General features: G+C 51.0%; 2 protein-coding genes across 5 annotated transcripts; one reads left to right on the forward strand and one right to left on the reverse strand.

Moving 5' to 3' along the window:
• Positions 1-43: 43 nt before the first annotated feature.
• Positions 44-12257, reverse strand: DCTN4 (dynactin subunit 4). 3 transcript variants are annotated; one of them, XM_027718269.2, is made up of 14 exons: positions 12090-12257; positions 10728-10798; positions 10135-10313; positions 9189-9232; positions 8302-8409; positions 7707-7727; positions 6741-6814; positions 6283-6395; positions 4867-4976; positions 3827-3900; positions 3381-3435; positions 2806-2913; positions 2401-2498; positions 44-2226 (listed from the first exon to the last, which is right to left on the reverse strand). In XM_027718269.2, exons 1-14 carry the CDS (start codon positions 12222-12224, stop codon positions 2013-2015), a joined length of 1404 nt encoding a protein of 467 aa, XP_027574070.1. In that variant the 5' UTR covers positions 12225-12257; the 3' UTR covers positions 44-2012. The 3 variants fall into 3 exon arrangements, with proteins under 3 accessions (XP_027574070.1, XP_027574072.1, XP_027574071.1); XM_027718271.2 differs by lacking the exon at positions 12090-12257 and adding an exon at positions 11125-11714; XM_027718270.2 differs by lacking the exon at positions 7707-7727.
• A 1030-nt stretch (positions 12258-13287) lies between these two features.
• SMIM3 (small integral membrane protein 3) lies at positions 13288-15567 on the forward strand. Of its 2 annotated transcripts, none has more exons than XM_039384277.1 (3): positions 13288-13481; positions 13769-13856; positions 14545-15567. In XM_039384277.1, the coding sequence occupies exon 3, from the start codon at positions 14546-14548 to the stop codon at positions 14723-14725; it is 180 nt and encodes a 59-aa protein (XP_039240211.1). In that variant the 5' UTR covers positions 13288-13481; positions 13769-13856; position 14545; the 3' UTR covers positions 14726-15567. The 2 variants fall into 2 exon arrangements, with proteins under 2 accessions (XP_039240211.1, XP_039240210.1); XM_039384276.1 differs by lacking the exons at positions 13288-13481; positions 13769-13856 and adding an exon at positions 14191-14248 and having other exon boundaries at positions 14545-14726; positions 15074-15567.
• Positions 15568-15803: the final 236 nt, after the last annotated feature.

A 15803-nucleotide genomic window follows, 5' to 3' on the forward strand; every position in this document is an offset into this window, starting at 1 on the left:
GTTTTGTTTAAATAATTAAATTATAAAGAACCAGCGCAAAGAATCCGAGAGCCACGTTGTGTTTTATTGAAGGTCACTACACGACGTCAAGCATAAGGCAACAGGCGCCTTGTCGGGGAGCGGGGACAGAGGCAGGGACGCACCGAGACACCTTTCCTACCGCCTACAGCACCTACGGGGAGGGGGGAAAACAACTCGCCGAGCTCATCAGGCCGCTCAAAACAGCGCAACTCAATGCACCTTGTGTTTGTAGTGAGAGGGGCGCAGGTTGTGTTGGCCTGCAGCAAACCCCAGGCCAGCACCAGGGGAACAATGGCCACCAGCCCCAGGCACAGCTCAAGCCCTGGGCCAGCCACCAGCTCGGCTTTTCCGTAGTCGTGTCGCAAGTGTAACAGCTGTTTTGGCTACTGAACAGGAGAAGTTGCGGCCAGAGGTGCAGTGCTTTGTTATCTGGACAGGTGAAGCCGCAGCAGGCACTAGCGCTATACATTAACTACTAACTACAAGTCTCAAATTCATGCTGTACATCTGTGTGTAACCTACACAAAGTTACAACTTGTAAACGTGATGCCTCACTGCTTTGAGACCTGCCCAGGATCAGGGCTGTGGGGTGGGAGTCCCTCCCACACACCACGGCAGGTTTCTTGCGCTAAGGGAAATGTTCTGGGTGCTGCACCACCACCTGTGGGGAGCAGGCAGCCTCATCCTGCCTTCCCACGAACAGGATCTGCAGATCCAGGCTGGCAGAGCCATGGCATGAGCATCTGGAGTGACACAGCCATGCCTGGCTGGCACTCAAGCCTTTCCCAGCAGAGCAGCACATCAAAGCCCATCAGATAGGTTTAACTAAGGTCAATAACTGAAGTGGGAATGCTCTGCAGGAAGAGCCATCTCACCTGCCTGCATTAGCCACGCACTTTCTGGTTATGCAGTGTCCTGGATACACAGCTCTTAACCACCCATTTTAGTCTGGGCTGCAGCCAAATTACACACCGGGTAAGTGACCTTGTAGTACAGTGTGTGTAGTTAACAAATAAAGACTTTCCACCTTTACACCTCCCTCACACCCACCCTAACTGGAAAAACACAGAGGATGAACCCAAAAAACACCTTTGTGGGTTTACAATTACCAGAACTAACCTTAACTCTCCAGGTTTCACACCCTGATAACTATGATCCCTAACAACTTATGGAGCTGAAGACTGTCAGGCAGCCTCTCCAGAGCATTCCTGCCTCAGTCAAGAGATGCAGCAGCACCTGAATTCCCAGCTTGCAGTGTATCATGCTGCCACATCCACCTGAGGCCCAGCAGGCCGACAGCAGGCTCGGTTGCCAGTCAAATCCATGAACACTACAGTACACTATGTTTAAAGTTTAAAGGCAAACTCATCAACTCCTTTGTGAAAACAGATCTGCCACCTCAGCTAAGCAAGCTACATATGCCAGAGGGGTAGGGCTGTACATCCCGGTGCCCCACAGTTGAGGTATCCTACAAGGAAGCAGAAAACCAAAAGAAAACATTGTGCTGCTGCCAGTAACTTGCCAGTAATGCAGCAGACACAGCCACCTCTTAAAATGTTGGTTTGGGAAGGGCATAGCTCTGGGTGAAAGAGAAGTTGTTCATTACAGAGCATGGAACATCAGGAAAAAACGGTATGGGTTCTTTTCTGTGGATAAATCCAAATTTAGCCAAAATTATCTGTTGATAGAGCCAAACTCAGCGCAAACCTGGAGAAAGCGAGACCTTTCTCTGTGCTCTGACACGTGCTGCAAGTTAAACTAGCCTGTAGCAGTGAGGGGAAGAGGAGTGGTGGTTAGTGGGCACTACGACAAGGGGAGAGAGAACAAACCATCCCAAACCACAGCACCCTCAGCACCCTCCTTGCGGCCGGCCGGGGCCTGTGGCACACCCACACATCACAAAGGAGCTCTGGCAGAACCTTCCAGCAGGTGCTTTCTCAGTGTGCCAGTCCATCCTGCGCCAGCCGTCAGGGAGCAAGCGTTGGGAGCCTCTACGGGAGCACGGGGCCGAGGCTGAGCTCCACGTGGTGGGTGAGCCAGATGACCTCTGAGGAGTGATCGCCTTCCTCGTTGGGCCGGATGGGAGCAGTGAGGTTTCTGAACTCGTGCTTCATCTTGAAGCTCACGGTCACTTCGCCCTCTTCTTTCTGCGGGGTGACCTTGATGAAAACTCCCACCTTATTGGCTTTTCTGAAGGCAATAACGCTGCAAGGCAGAACACAGAGGAACACTGGGTCAGCCAAGTTCTCAAACCATTGTTCAGAGAGGAACAATGCTCTGAGGGGGAAGCAAAACACACTGAAGACAAAGAAGAGAGTGAGTTACTTGAAGTGCCAAGTTTTTAAGGAAGATGATCCCCACAGGACAGACAATACTCACTCAGGGTCATCCTGGAAGTCTTGAGGCTCTGCCAGCTCATCATATTCTGCCGCAGCATCTTTGCCAGCCAGAATAAGCTCCTTGGGAGGAACAGATACCTGAAACAGAGCAGGGAGAGAAAGAGGCCTTTCAGCACTGATCACCAGCTACACTGCAAGCAGGAGAGGGCCCTCCCCTTTTGAGGGCTGCTTAACTACAGTTTAACAGAAAAGTGATTCATCCTCGGCTTTCCTCTGCTCTGGGACCATTTTATTACCACCCTGCCAGTGAAATCATTAATTTCTCCCTTGGGTTCTGGATCTCAGTGAAGACACAGCAGGGGTTGAAGGACATATGAAAAGTGTGGCCTGTGGAAGGACAAATGGGAGTAGTAAGCCTTGGAAGAGGCTTGGGAGGGTACGGTACCTTGGCAGTGCTGTTGATGTTGTCAGGGTCTCCCTCCTCACACTCCAGCAGAGTGACATGTGTGACGTTCTCCACAGGATTGGTCAGAGTCAGAAGGACTTGGCTCTCCTGAGGAGATTCAGGAATCACAATTCAAGAAGCAATTGTGCTAAAATTCATTGTTATTGTTAGCACCTCCATCTTCCGTGACCAATCAACGCCTTCAAAAACTGCATCATATCCTCTCAAGGGATGGACAGCAACCACCCCCAGTCTGTAAGAAAGGCACCAATGCCATGCAACACTCTTCCTTAATATAAGAAATACGTATTTTTGGAATCTAGCCAAGATCTCAACTCCACACCTTTTATTCTTCAGATACTGGCAAGTGCTTGTGAGGCCAGATGTCACACTGCACAGTAATCTGCTGCAGAGTGACAAGTACAGGCGGTGACCACTCCCCTAAACCCTGCGCCCTCCAAGCTGAGTGGAACCCTTAGGGAACAACATCACACGGTGTCACCTTCCAAAAAGATCCCACATTCACAGCTCCCCACTGTGTCTCACCCTAAGACATTTCTGGAAAAGCTACTGACCTTCATGTAGCGCAGGTTGGGAATAGACATGATTCTCACTTCAGGGATGTAGTTACTACAAAAATAACAAAGCAAAGGACCATAAGGGAGTGTGTTGCTGTCTATAACTCACCTCCTGAAGCAGAGGGAGGTATTAGAGCTATCAGAGCTTGGCTTACATTAAGAGGAAAAATAAAGTGCCCTGCTGCTGTACAAGCCTAATCCTACAGACCTCTACTACTGTGTGGGGCAGGCACAGCATGCAGTGGTTTTGTCAAACTGCTGAAATCATTACTAGATCAGGAAGCAAACCTTTCACAGATAAGGTAACTGTATTTTAAAAGGTGATTACACCATCCTAAGAGATGACACAATCCTACAAGAGGTCAAAACAAGAGTACCAAAAAAACCAAACAAATAGAAGGCATTAACTAAGCTGTTGTCCCCAGTCCCCATATCTTACTTACACAGCAACCAGCTGGATCTTGAATTTGATAGAGGTTGGATTGAATTCTGGTTTGCTCAGGTTATGTTCACATTTCTAGAGACAAAGATATTTTAGTCAGCACCAGAAGAGAGTGTGCAGTCACACACTGAACAATCAGAGCCACAGGCACCGTCCACCAGCACAGCACATATAAAAACTACCTCAGGTGCATGGAGCCATCACTGTGCTCACTTACTGATACTCCAAAAATGTCATATCCTGCACTACCAGTGCAATCTCGGAAACACGAGACTTGAAATTTGTCTTAAAAACACCTGGACACTGATTGCAGAAGGAAGAAGGCACAAATACCTGTAAGCCCTCAGACTTATGCTCCAGAATCCAATAAAAAAACCAAATAGCTGGAACTCCTGATCTCCTCAGAGGCTACTCTTCAAATACAGGATCACTCAATCACTTATTTCTGAGAAAATATTCTGCATTTGCAAAGCACTCTGCATCTTAAATACTTATAAGAATATTGGTCTATTACTTTGGGAACTAGATAAATATCCCTGTATTACTGAGAAAACAAATCATGTAGTAAAAACCCTATAGTAAGTCAATAGCAGAACTTGGATTTAACTCTTTCCTGTCTTCACTTCCCAGCTCTCTGCTTTTATTCTCTTAAATACCTTCTTTCTGCCTCCACTCTATGGACATCTTCTGTATTCTGCACTGCCTCTCCCTAATATTTTCTTTGCTGACTTTTGTCTTTAGAAACAGCAGATTTTTTTTATTTCTGACTGAACTGGCAGCCTTCTCCAACTCCTTGGCTAGGCAGAGCACTAGCACAAAACCATCTTTGTATATTTTTGTCCTCCTTTCACAATCTTCATCACACCAGAGATGTGACAGACTCCCTCACCTCCTAGTGCTGTTTTCAGTAATTTGGCTGAGAACATTCAACAACCAGAACCATCTGAGCAGTTTCTTTTAAAAGAGAAATACACAGCCCATTTCCCACCACCCAAGTTCTGAGAGCCTGGAAAAGGCAGGTTTTTGTCCCGAGTTCCCTACCCGACAGCGCAGCGAGCGTTTGATCAGGAGGTGTTTGTGACGTGGGTAGAGCTGGGAAGCGCAGATGGGCTGGAAGTCAGGCTGCAGCAGACGCTGACGCAGAGTCGTCACTGGGAGCACCACAGAAAGCAAGACAAAGAAATGTCTCAGGTGCTGAAACTCGAGCTAGATTAGACTCTACATATGCACCTCGCACTGTGTGCAGACATGCCACCACCTCTAAGAAATTTAATTTCACCTGCACCACATAATTCAGAAGCCACTCTCAACTGCCACTGTTTCTAGCAATGAATAGAAAGGCAAGAGCTGCATAAAGGGCTGCCCTGACCGGGCACAGTAACATGAGAGCAACATCAGTGCCAGCTCAGGAGAAACAAGGGACTCTGATCTCTCTTCAAAGCTGAGCTGGGATGGAAACAGAGTTTTGCAGTCATCTAGAACATAGTTCTTTCCCCTGCAAGGGCAAATGAGTTTCACAGCTTTGTTACCCTCACAGCTGGGTGCTGCATGAGTACAATACACAGCTTAGCAAGGGGTTTGTGTAACTCAGACTCACACATAAAATTAGTGACAACATAGTTCCCAAGGCAAGGAAGTCCCAGCAGCCAAAATCTCCCATGGGTTTCTCCCAAAAAATAGGCTCCTCACTGTTCCCAGTGCTTAAGAGGCAGTGAGCCACCTGGCAGCCTTTCCCTCACCATGGAAGTCGTCTTCTTCACCAGCATTAAATCCTCACAGTAAGGACAGTCTCATGGCAAAAGGAGACCAAGATGATCTACTCCTTCCCATAAAGCTTTCATTAATTAATTGATATTGGCAGACTTTGTAGGCCTGCAGACCTACCCAGAACATCTGCCCTACGTGGAGCCACCTCAGCTGGAAGCCCACATTGCTCCTGTACCTGCTGGTTTATCTTGCTTACTCCAAGTGTCACTGATCAATTTATGGTATTTGTGGATTAAATCATGAGTCAGGTAAACAACTGGCAAGCATACACAAGCTGTTCCAAGCTGATGTCAAAGCAATGTGCAATTGTTACTCAACAGTCCAGTTTTGGTTCCAGCTCCCCAGCAGCTCAGTTATTTCCTTAGTTCCTGCTATTATTTGAAAAAGGACGTCAGCTCTTTTCTCCATCCAAAAGTTGATGCTTCACACACACAGAAATTATGGTCAGCAAGAAAATAAAACAACCCTTCAGAGGCCTGAAGCATCTGGCTCTGAGCTTTCCACATACAACATGAAGCTGAAGTTGCATTCAAAATTACCATTTAAAAGGTCACACATTTCCCACAGTTTCAATCCCAGCATAAAAATTACCAGAAGCTTGGGTCATTAGGAACTTCATAGACAGGTTTGTAGGCACTGCCTATGTTATAAAATGTAAGGGCAAAAAGTGACAGTATACTAAGGTGTTACCTTCTGTCAGATTGATTGGTCTTGTATAGTAATCCTCAGGAAGAGGCTCCACTTCTTCCACTGCATCAGCTGGCTCGATCTTGATCTCCTTCTGGTCTTCTCCTTCTTTCAGGCTGAAGCAAAATAAGGGACAACTTGGTCATAAAATATGGCATGTGTGCTCTGACAGCAACCACAGTAACTGCATTCCAGCACAGAAGGCAGTGAGAGTGAGATTGTAAGACAACAACTGCACAAGGGTGTGAGCAGTCACTTGTTCCTATGGAGAGAAAGCAACACATCTGGTGCTGCTGCACAGAGATGCACGAGGACTTGATGTCTCTCCAACACTCGAAAGAAGAAATCTGCTCTCACTGCTACCTGCTAACATGTCCATCATCTTTCTAAAGTTGCTGTACTGCTCTCTTGCCTACACCTCCAATCCTTCCCCAAAAGGTAACCCCAACCCTGACACTCACGAGAGTCCAGCGAGGGCACTGATGGGCGCTCCGGGCCTCTGGCGCTGAAGCCTGGTTCCAAGGCCATATTTGTCCTACAAGGAAAGAAGGAACTGTCAGCTTCAGGTCTGCTTCCTACCAGGACAAAAACCCTGCTGCAAACTCATCCTTTGAGCTGCATGACAAGCATGGGGGGATAAGCAAAGGAAAGCAAAAGGAAAAGGTGTTCACTGCTTCCCAAGATACTTTCTTCTGCTTAAACTGTTATTAAGGAGAAAACAATTCCCACTGCACTGCAGACAGGGAAAGATGGATGTGTGTGGCTACTGCTTATAAAACTTTTGCTCCTTACTTACATCACCATCCTGCACTACTGACACATTTTCCCTGATCTTCTCTTCAGAGCAACTCCACGACAAGTAGTGTAGAACGAGAGCTCAGCTGCCACAAGAACTGGGTTGACGTGGCTATGCATCCATCTGAAATGCTCCGTAGCACTACTAGAAGCAGCTGGAAGATTCAAACTCCTACAAGTCTCATTACCTACACGTGCCTCAGAAGGAGTAGCTGAGCTACTTCTCAGCTTTCTAGAGCTGAGCTGTACACAGGGTGCTTGGAGGTAGATATCTGCCTTGTGGGCAGGACTGAAAACCTGAATTCTCACGAAACGAGAAATGTGAGCATCAGCCTACTCTAGTGACTTTTCAAGGGTGAGATGACTCATGTTTGTGGTACTTGACTCAGCCAAGCTAGGTAAAGGACTGGTTTTCAAGTGCACATTACTTACCCAAAGACACTGCCCTGTTTCTAAACTAACAAAAAATAGTTTTGTTACAACTTTTACCCTCTTAACAAGTTAGCCTTTACCTGTGTTTGTTCTAGGCACACCCAAGCCAGAGGCCCTGAGGCAAGGTGTACAGTCTGCTACTCCCCTTCAGTTGGTACCATGAGAGCTTTAACACCAGCAGAAACTGTGAAAAGACTTACCACTACGTGTATAGTGTGTTGCTGTGGAGAGCCCCCAAAATAGCAGCAGGTAGCAACGGAGACAAAAAATGCAGCCATAAGACACAAGCAAGGGCACAGAGCAAGCACAGTTAATCAAGAAGTAGCAAGCAAATGCAGTCACTCAGCTAAACAAAGTAAGCGTTTACCTGCCAGTTACAATAAACAAGTCATTCAAGCCACAACCAAGTCTTAAGGTTAATATCAGTCGAGATTTCATGCAGAGGAAGTGCCAGACAATGCTGATCTATCTGTCACTGAGCTGTGGAATGAACTGTCCTGAGAAAGAGCTGCCACTGGCATTGTGGCTGCAGTTGCACTGCATTTCACTGCTGGAGAACATATTCCTTGGTATGGCAAGTGTAAACCCTCCTGGCACTGACAGAGAGGACTATCAGAGAGAGAGGGGCAATGGGTGTAAAACTACTCGTCCCTAAAGAAGCCCTCATTTTCTTCATGTTGTCCTCAACTGAAAAAAGTTGGGCAGGCCTGCTGTGCTCCCAACTATCTAATTTTCCACACTGAGGCTGCTGCCCATCACTTCTGCTGCTCTGAGGGGACAGCACACCCAGCTCACCGAAAAGGCCAGGGGCACGTAGTTTCGGCGTCGCACCAGCTTCTTCCGGTCCCGCTCGATCTTCTCCTTCTGAGCCAACTGCTGGTAGTACTCAACCAGTTTGTTAATCTGCAGGGATGGAAAGGAACAGGCACCCAGTGTAAGGGGAGCAACGTCGGGTCAGCTGCAGTGTTTGCTTGTGAAGTAGCTGGGGTCACTGCTACTTGTTTCACTCAGTTCCCACTGCCTGCTGTATTGCGAAGGATACACTTAAAGAAGTCTGTGTGTCTTAACATGTCTTAACCCACGGTCTGGGTGACAAACTGACCCTCCCTTGGGAATGATGTGTGTTGGAGAGCAGTTTCCCAGTTCTCACTTTGCAATTCAGCAACTGAGACTTCATTCATGGATTTGCCGTGACCAGACAGAGTAATGTCGTGTGGCCAAAATCCAGCAATCTGGATTAGTGGAGCAAACAGCATCTTTAGCATCTTTTCCCCCCTCCCCGAGGCTGGTCACATTTAGAGTGGAGCCCTAACGGGTGACAGGGAAGGGTGTTAAAGGTGCAGCTCTGTTTTCCAGATCCTAGACACACTCTTGATTGGAAAACAGCTTTTTCTCACATACATACTCAGCATATTCACCGGTGGTGTTCTAACAGCACTATTAGATAGGATGTTTTCAATTGAGTTTCTTCTCAAAAGGAGATTTTATACTGCGATATCCTCAGGGGAGCCTCTAAGAGGCCTTCCCTCCATTGAATTCAGTCAAGGTGGAGATTAGGAACTGGAACTGGTATCTGAAGGATTATATAGATGCAGAAAAAGTGATTGAGAGGGCCTGACACCTCTAACAGCTCTTTCTGGCTGATCCATCTCAGCCCAAGCACGGCCTTCCTGCTCACTCACCCTCTGTGTGTGAGGATTCTCCGGTTCCTGCCAACCACCACTCGCTGCAGGAGGAAACAGAAAAAACAAAGTCCACGGGAGATTTCCAGACTCCATCACACCCCACACTCAACTATCTCAGTGTTACTCATAAAATATGACATTGCCTATTTTTGCTACACTTACCACTGCAATTCTTTAAGTTCATGCCTGTACAAATATCCACCTCTTCAAGCTTTTTACGGGCAGTTTAGGGCTAAAGGAGCTTTGGCAGCTTTCATATTGTGTTTTTAAACAAGTGCTGTTTGAGAGACACTCAGGACAGCAGCTAGGAGTCACTTTACCAGCAGGTACATGACTTTATGTGTGTGTCTTGTTACTGGCTGCCACTGTCTCTGCATTTCCAGCTCCCAGTCTTCAGTTACATCAACACCGCAAGTCAGAGAATCTGCTTGGCCTACTCAGCCCCGTTTCTGGAGCCTGACAGACATTTTCTGTTCATCTTACATACCAAAAATAGATGAAAGCTTTGTGCTATTGTGAAGAGAAAAAACAAGTACAAACACTGACTAGCAACTCCAGAATAAGTCAAGGTGCACAGAAGTGATGGAAAATAAATTACATGTTTATGCTGTCAGACTGAGTAGCTTCAAAGGCTCTGAGAGCACACAAACAAGACCTCGGTTGTGGGGAGAGAGCACTAACACAGCCCCTCATTTGACAGTTTTCTCACTAGTCAGGTAACAAGAACATGGAAGTGGGTCACACATTCCACTAACTCAGCTCAGCTCTTCAGAGGAGACTTCAGCAACAAACCACTTTCCTGTGAATTTCTAACTGTGACTCCAACCCTAGGCAGGTCCTAAACCTACAGTACAGTCAGGAGCTAATGTGATTAACTGTCACCTTCAAAACACAAACTGGGCTCCTGCTGTAACTCAGTTCTCTGTTTCTAACTGTCCCTTACCTACAGACTTGTCTGCCATCCCGACATCCCGGGAAGTCCAGCGGCAGAACCCACAGGCCAGGTAATAGGCTTTCTTCATGGTGGTCTTGGCCGGGTCGTCGGGGAGCGGGGCAGGGATGCTCGTGGCACGGGTGGAGAGGGTGTGCATGCAGCAGGGGCAGTCAAAGCAGTTGGCACACCTGCAGACAACCACACAGTGCTCTGAGAAGGCTCCCAGGCTGAGGGAAAAGCTCTCAACAACCAGATCAACATTAAACCAACCGACCTTTTCCTCGAGGGAAAAAGGTCACCAGAGCCATCGGGGGAAGAGGAGGGGTTCAGAGTCAACTTCAGAATGGCAACAGTGAGAAACACCGAGGGATAATAAAAACCTCTTTGTATTATGAAACAAGTCATCACAAAAAAAATGAAAAAAATCCATGAACGTCACCTGATAGATCATGGCAATGATTTATTCCCCAAAACAGACTCAATGGTAAAAAGCACCAATGTAATTTTTGAAGAGTTTCAGACAGATACGTCAGGTGCTGACTAAGGAAGGAGCTGTTTAAAATAGGGAGCCTTGATGAAAATAAAAGCAAAAGCAACCTTACCTATTCTTTTTCAGCTTGGCTTCAGCTGAAGGCATGTTTTCCAGGCAGCTGGGGCAGTAGTGGGAGTCCACCTGAAGGAGAAGGCAGTCACATCACACGTGTTACCTGGCACACCAGACAGCACATGGCACCCGCCACACGATTCAACAGGGATTCGTGTCTGGCAACCCCTGGTGCAGCCAGGGAAGGCTTGAGGCATTTTATGGTATTCAAAATCTTAGCCTGTTTCAGCCTGATTTTGTTCTTTAATAACATGAATCAGAAGGTTTCTTAAATCAGAATGGATTAAATTACTCCACCTTGTAAGTGAGGAAAGGTCAGCCTTTAGCAGCTACCAGAATTTCATTCTGCAGCTTGAACCACAGGTTTTAACATGTTATTTTCTACTTATACCTACATTTATTTTGTCCTTGCCGTTGCGCTGCTCAGATTTATGTACAATTCAGAACACTTTTTATCTGTCTGCTGTCACATCGAATTTTGTCAATTAAAACAACACCAGCAAGACTGGGGGCCCCTTCTTGAAGAGGAATTCAAACTGATTATTAAACATGGACATGCACAATGACTACACTCCTCACACCACAGTAAATCCATCATGGATGCAGCCTGGCGACAAATCTGCTGTTCAGAGGCCTCAACCTTTCCTTAAAGACTCCTCTTCTGAGATCAGGGCTGCACAGTCATTCTTTCAAGGCTTTCCAAATCTATCACAGTTTCTTAGTTCAACCAGGCTTCCACAAAATCAATTCTACCTGTTTGACTATGACAGTTTGTGAAGCCACAAACCCTCCACAACAGAAATCACACTGTAAAATAATGTGGAGTGGTGAGCGTGGGGGGGTCCCTGCCTCTCCCCGGCCGGGCCCGATGGGGATGTGTGTGGGAGGGGGGGTCTTGACCCTCCCGGTGGGGCCCCGCAGAGGGGTAGGGAGGCCCCGGTGCCCCAGACCAGTCCCACAAAGGTTTTGGGGGGCCCTCGTTGCCTCAGACTGTTCTCACAGTGGTTTTGGGGGGTCCCCGCTCCCCTCGACCGAGGCTGAGGGGGGGGCACCTCCCTCACGAGGGGGAGCCGCCCCTGTGCGCTGGTCTCGGCCAATCACAGCCCGAGCTCCGCCGACGGACAGGCGGCACAGCCAATCTAAAGCGAAGCACCGCCCCACCCATCACCCACAGCCAATCGTCGCACCCCAAGCAGCGTTGCGCCCACCCCCTAGAAGCGCCACCGACCAATAGGAAGGCAGAAAGCGAGTGAGTGGCGGGAGAGCCACCCAATCGGTACCCGTTCTGCGCGCATCGTCCCGCCCGGTCCCGCCCGGTCCCGCCCGGTGCGCGGGCGCGGCGCTGCCGGGACGCCGTTACCTCATGCGAGACGCACTCGAGCGAGCGGAGCTCGCTGCAGTAGCGGCAGAAGTACAGCTGCGGCAGCGGTGCCCGCAGCTCCTTCTCGCCGCGCACCAGGTACAGCACCCGCTCCGACTGCAGCAGCGACGCCATCTTGAGAGCGGGCGGGCTCCGCCGCGCCGCCGCCTGACGTCAGCGCGCCTCAGCGTGACGTCAGCGCGCCGCCCTGGCCACGTGCCCGGCGGGGCGGGGCGGCCCGGGGGGATCCCGGTGCAGGGACATCCTGGGGACCGGGGGCCTCCAAACCCCGGCCAGGAACAGAGGTGGGGCAGCCACAGCTCCTCCAGGCAACCTGTGCCAGCCCCCCGCCACCCTCATAGCCAAGAATTCCTTCTCAATATTCCATCTAATCCTACACTCTGACAGTGGGAAGCCGTTCCCCTTTTTTCCATCCCTCCATCCCTTGTCCAAAGTCCCTCTCCAGCTCCCTTGGGGCCTCTTTAGGCACTGGAAGGGGCTCTAAGGTCTTTCCAGAGCCTTCTGTTCTCCAGGTGAACACCCCCAGCTCTCCCAGCCTGTCTCCAGGGCAGAGGGGCTCCAGCCTGTGGAGCACCTTTGCGGCCGCCTCTGAACTCGCTCCAGCAGCTCCACATCCTTCCTATGCTGGGGCCCCCAGAGCTGGATGCAGTGCTGAATATTCCACACCCCAAAGGTGGTTTCTCTTCCGTCTCATGGCCGCTAAGACAGGGTCCTGACAAGAACAAACATTCCCATGTCATGGGATCAGCAGGAAAGCATGAAGTCTGTGGATGCTGTGCTGTGTGGGCAGAGCTTCCATCAGCAAACCACCCCCAGTTTGCTCTTGGACACCCTGACCAAGCACCAGTCAGAGCCTGGACTGTGGCATGGATCCCTCATTCCCACCCCTGTGCTATCCCTGCACAGCACCTGGAGTCAGTTCCTGCCCTCTACCCACCACTGGCAGCTCCGGAGGAAACCCCTGTCCATGAGGATCTGCCACAGCTCGAGATAAAAACCCCACGTGCTCTTTATCCAACAGCAGCAGCTGGGAAGGCAGGGAGGAGGCTCTCTGCCTGTGCTGTGGGCCCGGGAAGGTGCCTGCAGGCCAGGGGGGTCTGAGAGCATGTGGGTAGGGGGTTTCCACCACTGGGAATCCAGCAGGTTTCCCTGGGAAAAAGCAGGAGTGAAGGATGCAGTGCATAGGTTCCACTGTGTGTGACACTGAGCTGGTGTCCCAGCAGGAAAATCAGAGCATCTCACATCTGCTTTAGCCATTCGGCATCACGGATGGAGCGGAATGTTCCAGTGGGCAGTGGAAACGCTGTTCCCTGTCTCTGTAAATCACCCTGCCCGGATCCCTGGAGCGCCTCCCCCGGGCCTCGGGGGCAGGTGAGACCTGTGAGCCCTGCTGTGGCAGGAGCAGGATGGGGCAGGGGAGAACCCTTTGTTAAGGGCTAAGAAGTTAAATATTCCCACGGTGCCGACCTGACACCTTCGGGTTCGGCTCCAGATGGTCTCCCCCGGTGGGACCCCGTCCTGGCTGGGATGAGGTGGAATGTGACCTTGCTTTAGCCTGGTGAGAAAAAATGTCCTGACTGCCCTCCCCTCCCTTCTCCTTCCTTTTTTTCCTTCCCCTTCCCCTTCCCTGCCGCCCCGCGCGGGCCGGGCGGGGCCAGGCGGAGTCTTCCTCCCCCGACGGGATCCGCAGCTGCCGTCGCTTCTCGCCGGAGCCGGAGCCCGAGTCGGAGCCGGGCAGCGCCGCAGGTAAGGGGATGCGGGCAGGTAGGACGGGCAGGGCATGCAGGGGGCAGGCAGGGCAGGTAGGAGAGGCAGGGCATCGGCAGGGCAAGTAGGACGGGCAGGGCAAGGGCAGGGCAGGCAGGGCACAGGCAGGACAGGCAGGGCACAGGCAGCTGACGCTTCTTCTCCACGGCATCGTGTCCCCCACCCCCAGGGTGCAGGAGCGGGACGGGGGCGCAGCCGCGGTCCCTGTGGAGGGGGGTCCCCGCTCTCCGGCCCCTCCGCCCCATTGAGCTGTTAACTCGGTGACTCAGCACGGAGTACAGGTGTGGGGACACACACAGAGGAGGCTCCCCAGGAGGGAGGGGGGCTCTGGCTGACCTGACCCCACCATTTCCCCACGCGATGACCCACCGGTGAGTGACCAGCGGGATGCCCTGTTATGGCTTTGCTTTATCAGCTCCTTTAACAACGGCAGCAATTAATAGGGAAGTTTTTCCCTAGGCTTTCATCCAGTGCTTTCAAAGCACGCTGTAAATCCTGGGGCTAATCGAAGGAGCCTTTACCAAAGGCTCTCAGAGGAGCCCAAGGTGAAAGCAGGACCTGCCCACAGCTTGGAGAGAGCAGCGGGTTGCTCAGAGCAGCGCATGGGTTCTGGCTGTGGGAGGGATGGAGGGGGCTGCCCCATCACCCCCCTGCCTCTCCCTTGCAGGATGGACCTCCTGGAACTCACAGGTCCTGCCGCCCTTCCCAAGCACATCCTGGACGTCTGGGTCATCGTCTTGATCATCCTGGCCACCATCCTGGTGATGACGGCGCTGGTGCTCTGCCCGGCCACTGCCGTCGTCATCTACCGCGTGCGAACTCACCCCACGCGCAACGGCATCGTGTGAGGTGTGGACACTGGGGCACGGCCGGGCAGGGGGCTGCGGCCATGGGACCCTGTGCCAGGGACCCCGCAGAGCCCAATGGGGCACCCTGAGAGCTGGAGAGACGGGCTGGAGCCGGGGTTGGCCAGCACTCAGATGCCTGCCCCTGTGCTGGCACCAGGCTCTCGCTGGGTGAACTCACTGCCTCCTGTTGCCCACCGAGCTCACGGGGACCACAGGGGAGGTGGCAGCACAGGCAGCAGCGGGAGAGCAAAGTGGATGACTTTGTGGATGTGTCCAGCTAGAAACAACTTGCTGCCATGAGGCAGGAAGGCTAGTCTTGCCTTCACTGGTGATCCCATCTCCTTCCAGGCAAGCAGCAAGGAGTGGAAATGCCCGACAAAATTATTTCTTCTTTGGAGTCCCAGCTCTCAGGGTGTTTGGAAAAAAGGGTAAAAGCAAGATGGATGTGGCTTCTGGTTGCAAGTTTGAAGGCTTGGCTGAAAACATCGGTGACAGAGCCCGTCCTGCCTGCACAGCAGATGTGCAGCTGGCACTGGCTTCTCCTCTATCCATTATCTGCTGAAATTGTAGGAAAATCTTATGGGGCTCTTGGTTCCTCTGGGTCTCACAGGGCAGAGGAGTGTGTGCAGCTCCTGCCAGCCTGTCTGCCTGCACGCTGGCTGTGCTCCCCGCTCCCGATAGTGAGAGCCCTCACTGTTCACCCAACACACCGGCCCCACTGGGGGGTCTGTGCACCTCTCACCTGGGCAGGTAAAGTGGGAGGAGCAGGTTTGTGCCCAGTCAGTGGCAGGGGATCATGTAAGTTCTTGCACTGCTCTTTGTTATGAAATAAATGGACTTTTAACCTACACATGAGCATGTTGTGTGGCTCTGTTCACACTACAGGTGGCATCTGGGTGCCTGTGTGCAGGATCTGAGATACTTTGCAGCCTCTCCAGAAGCCCTCTCTGTGCTCCTGCACAGAGACCTCCTGCACTGTTTTGACTCAAGGTGCTGGGGTTCTGTCTGGCCTTGGAGCCTGGAGGCCGCAGCCCTATGCGAGGCACACTGCCAGCCCAGCTCCACGCTCTGGGAGGGC

This window comes from Pipra filicauda, unplaced genomic scaffold (genome assembly GCF_003945595.2).
Source record: "Pipra filicauda isolate LSUMZ 115617 unplaced genomic scaffold, ASM394559v2 scaffold344_size1527164_pilon, whole genome shotgun sequence".
Taxonomy (NCBI): domain Eukaryota; kingdom Metazoa; phylum Chordata; class Aves; order Passeriformes; family Pipridae; genus Pipra; species Pipra filicauda.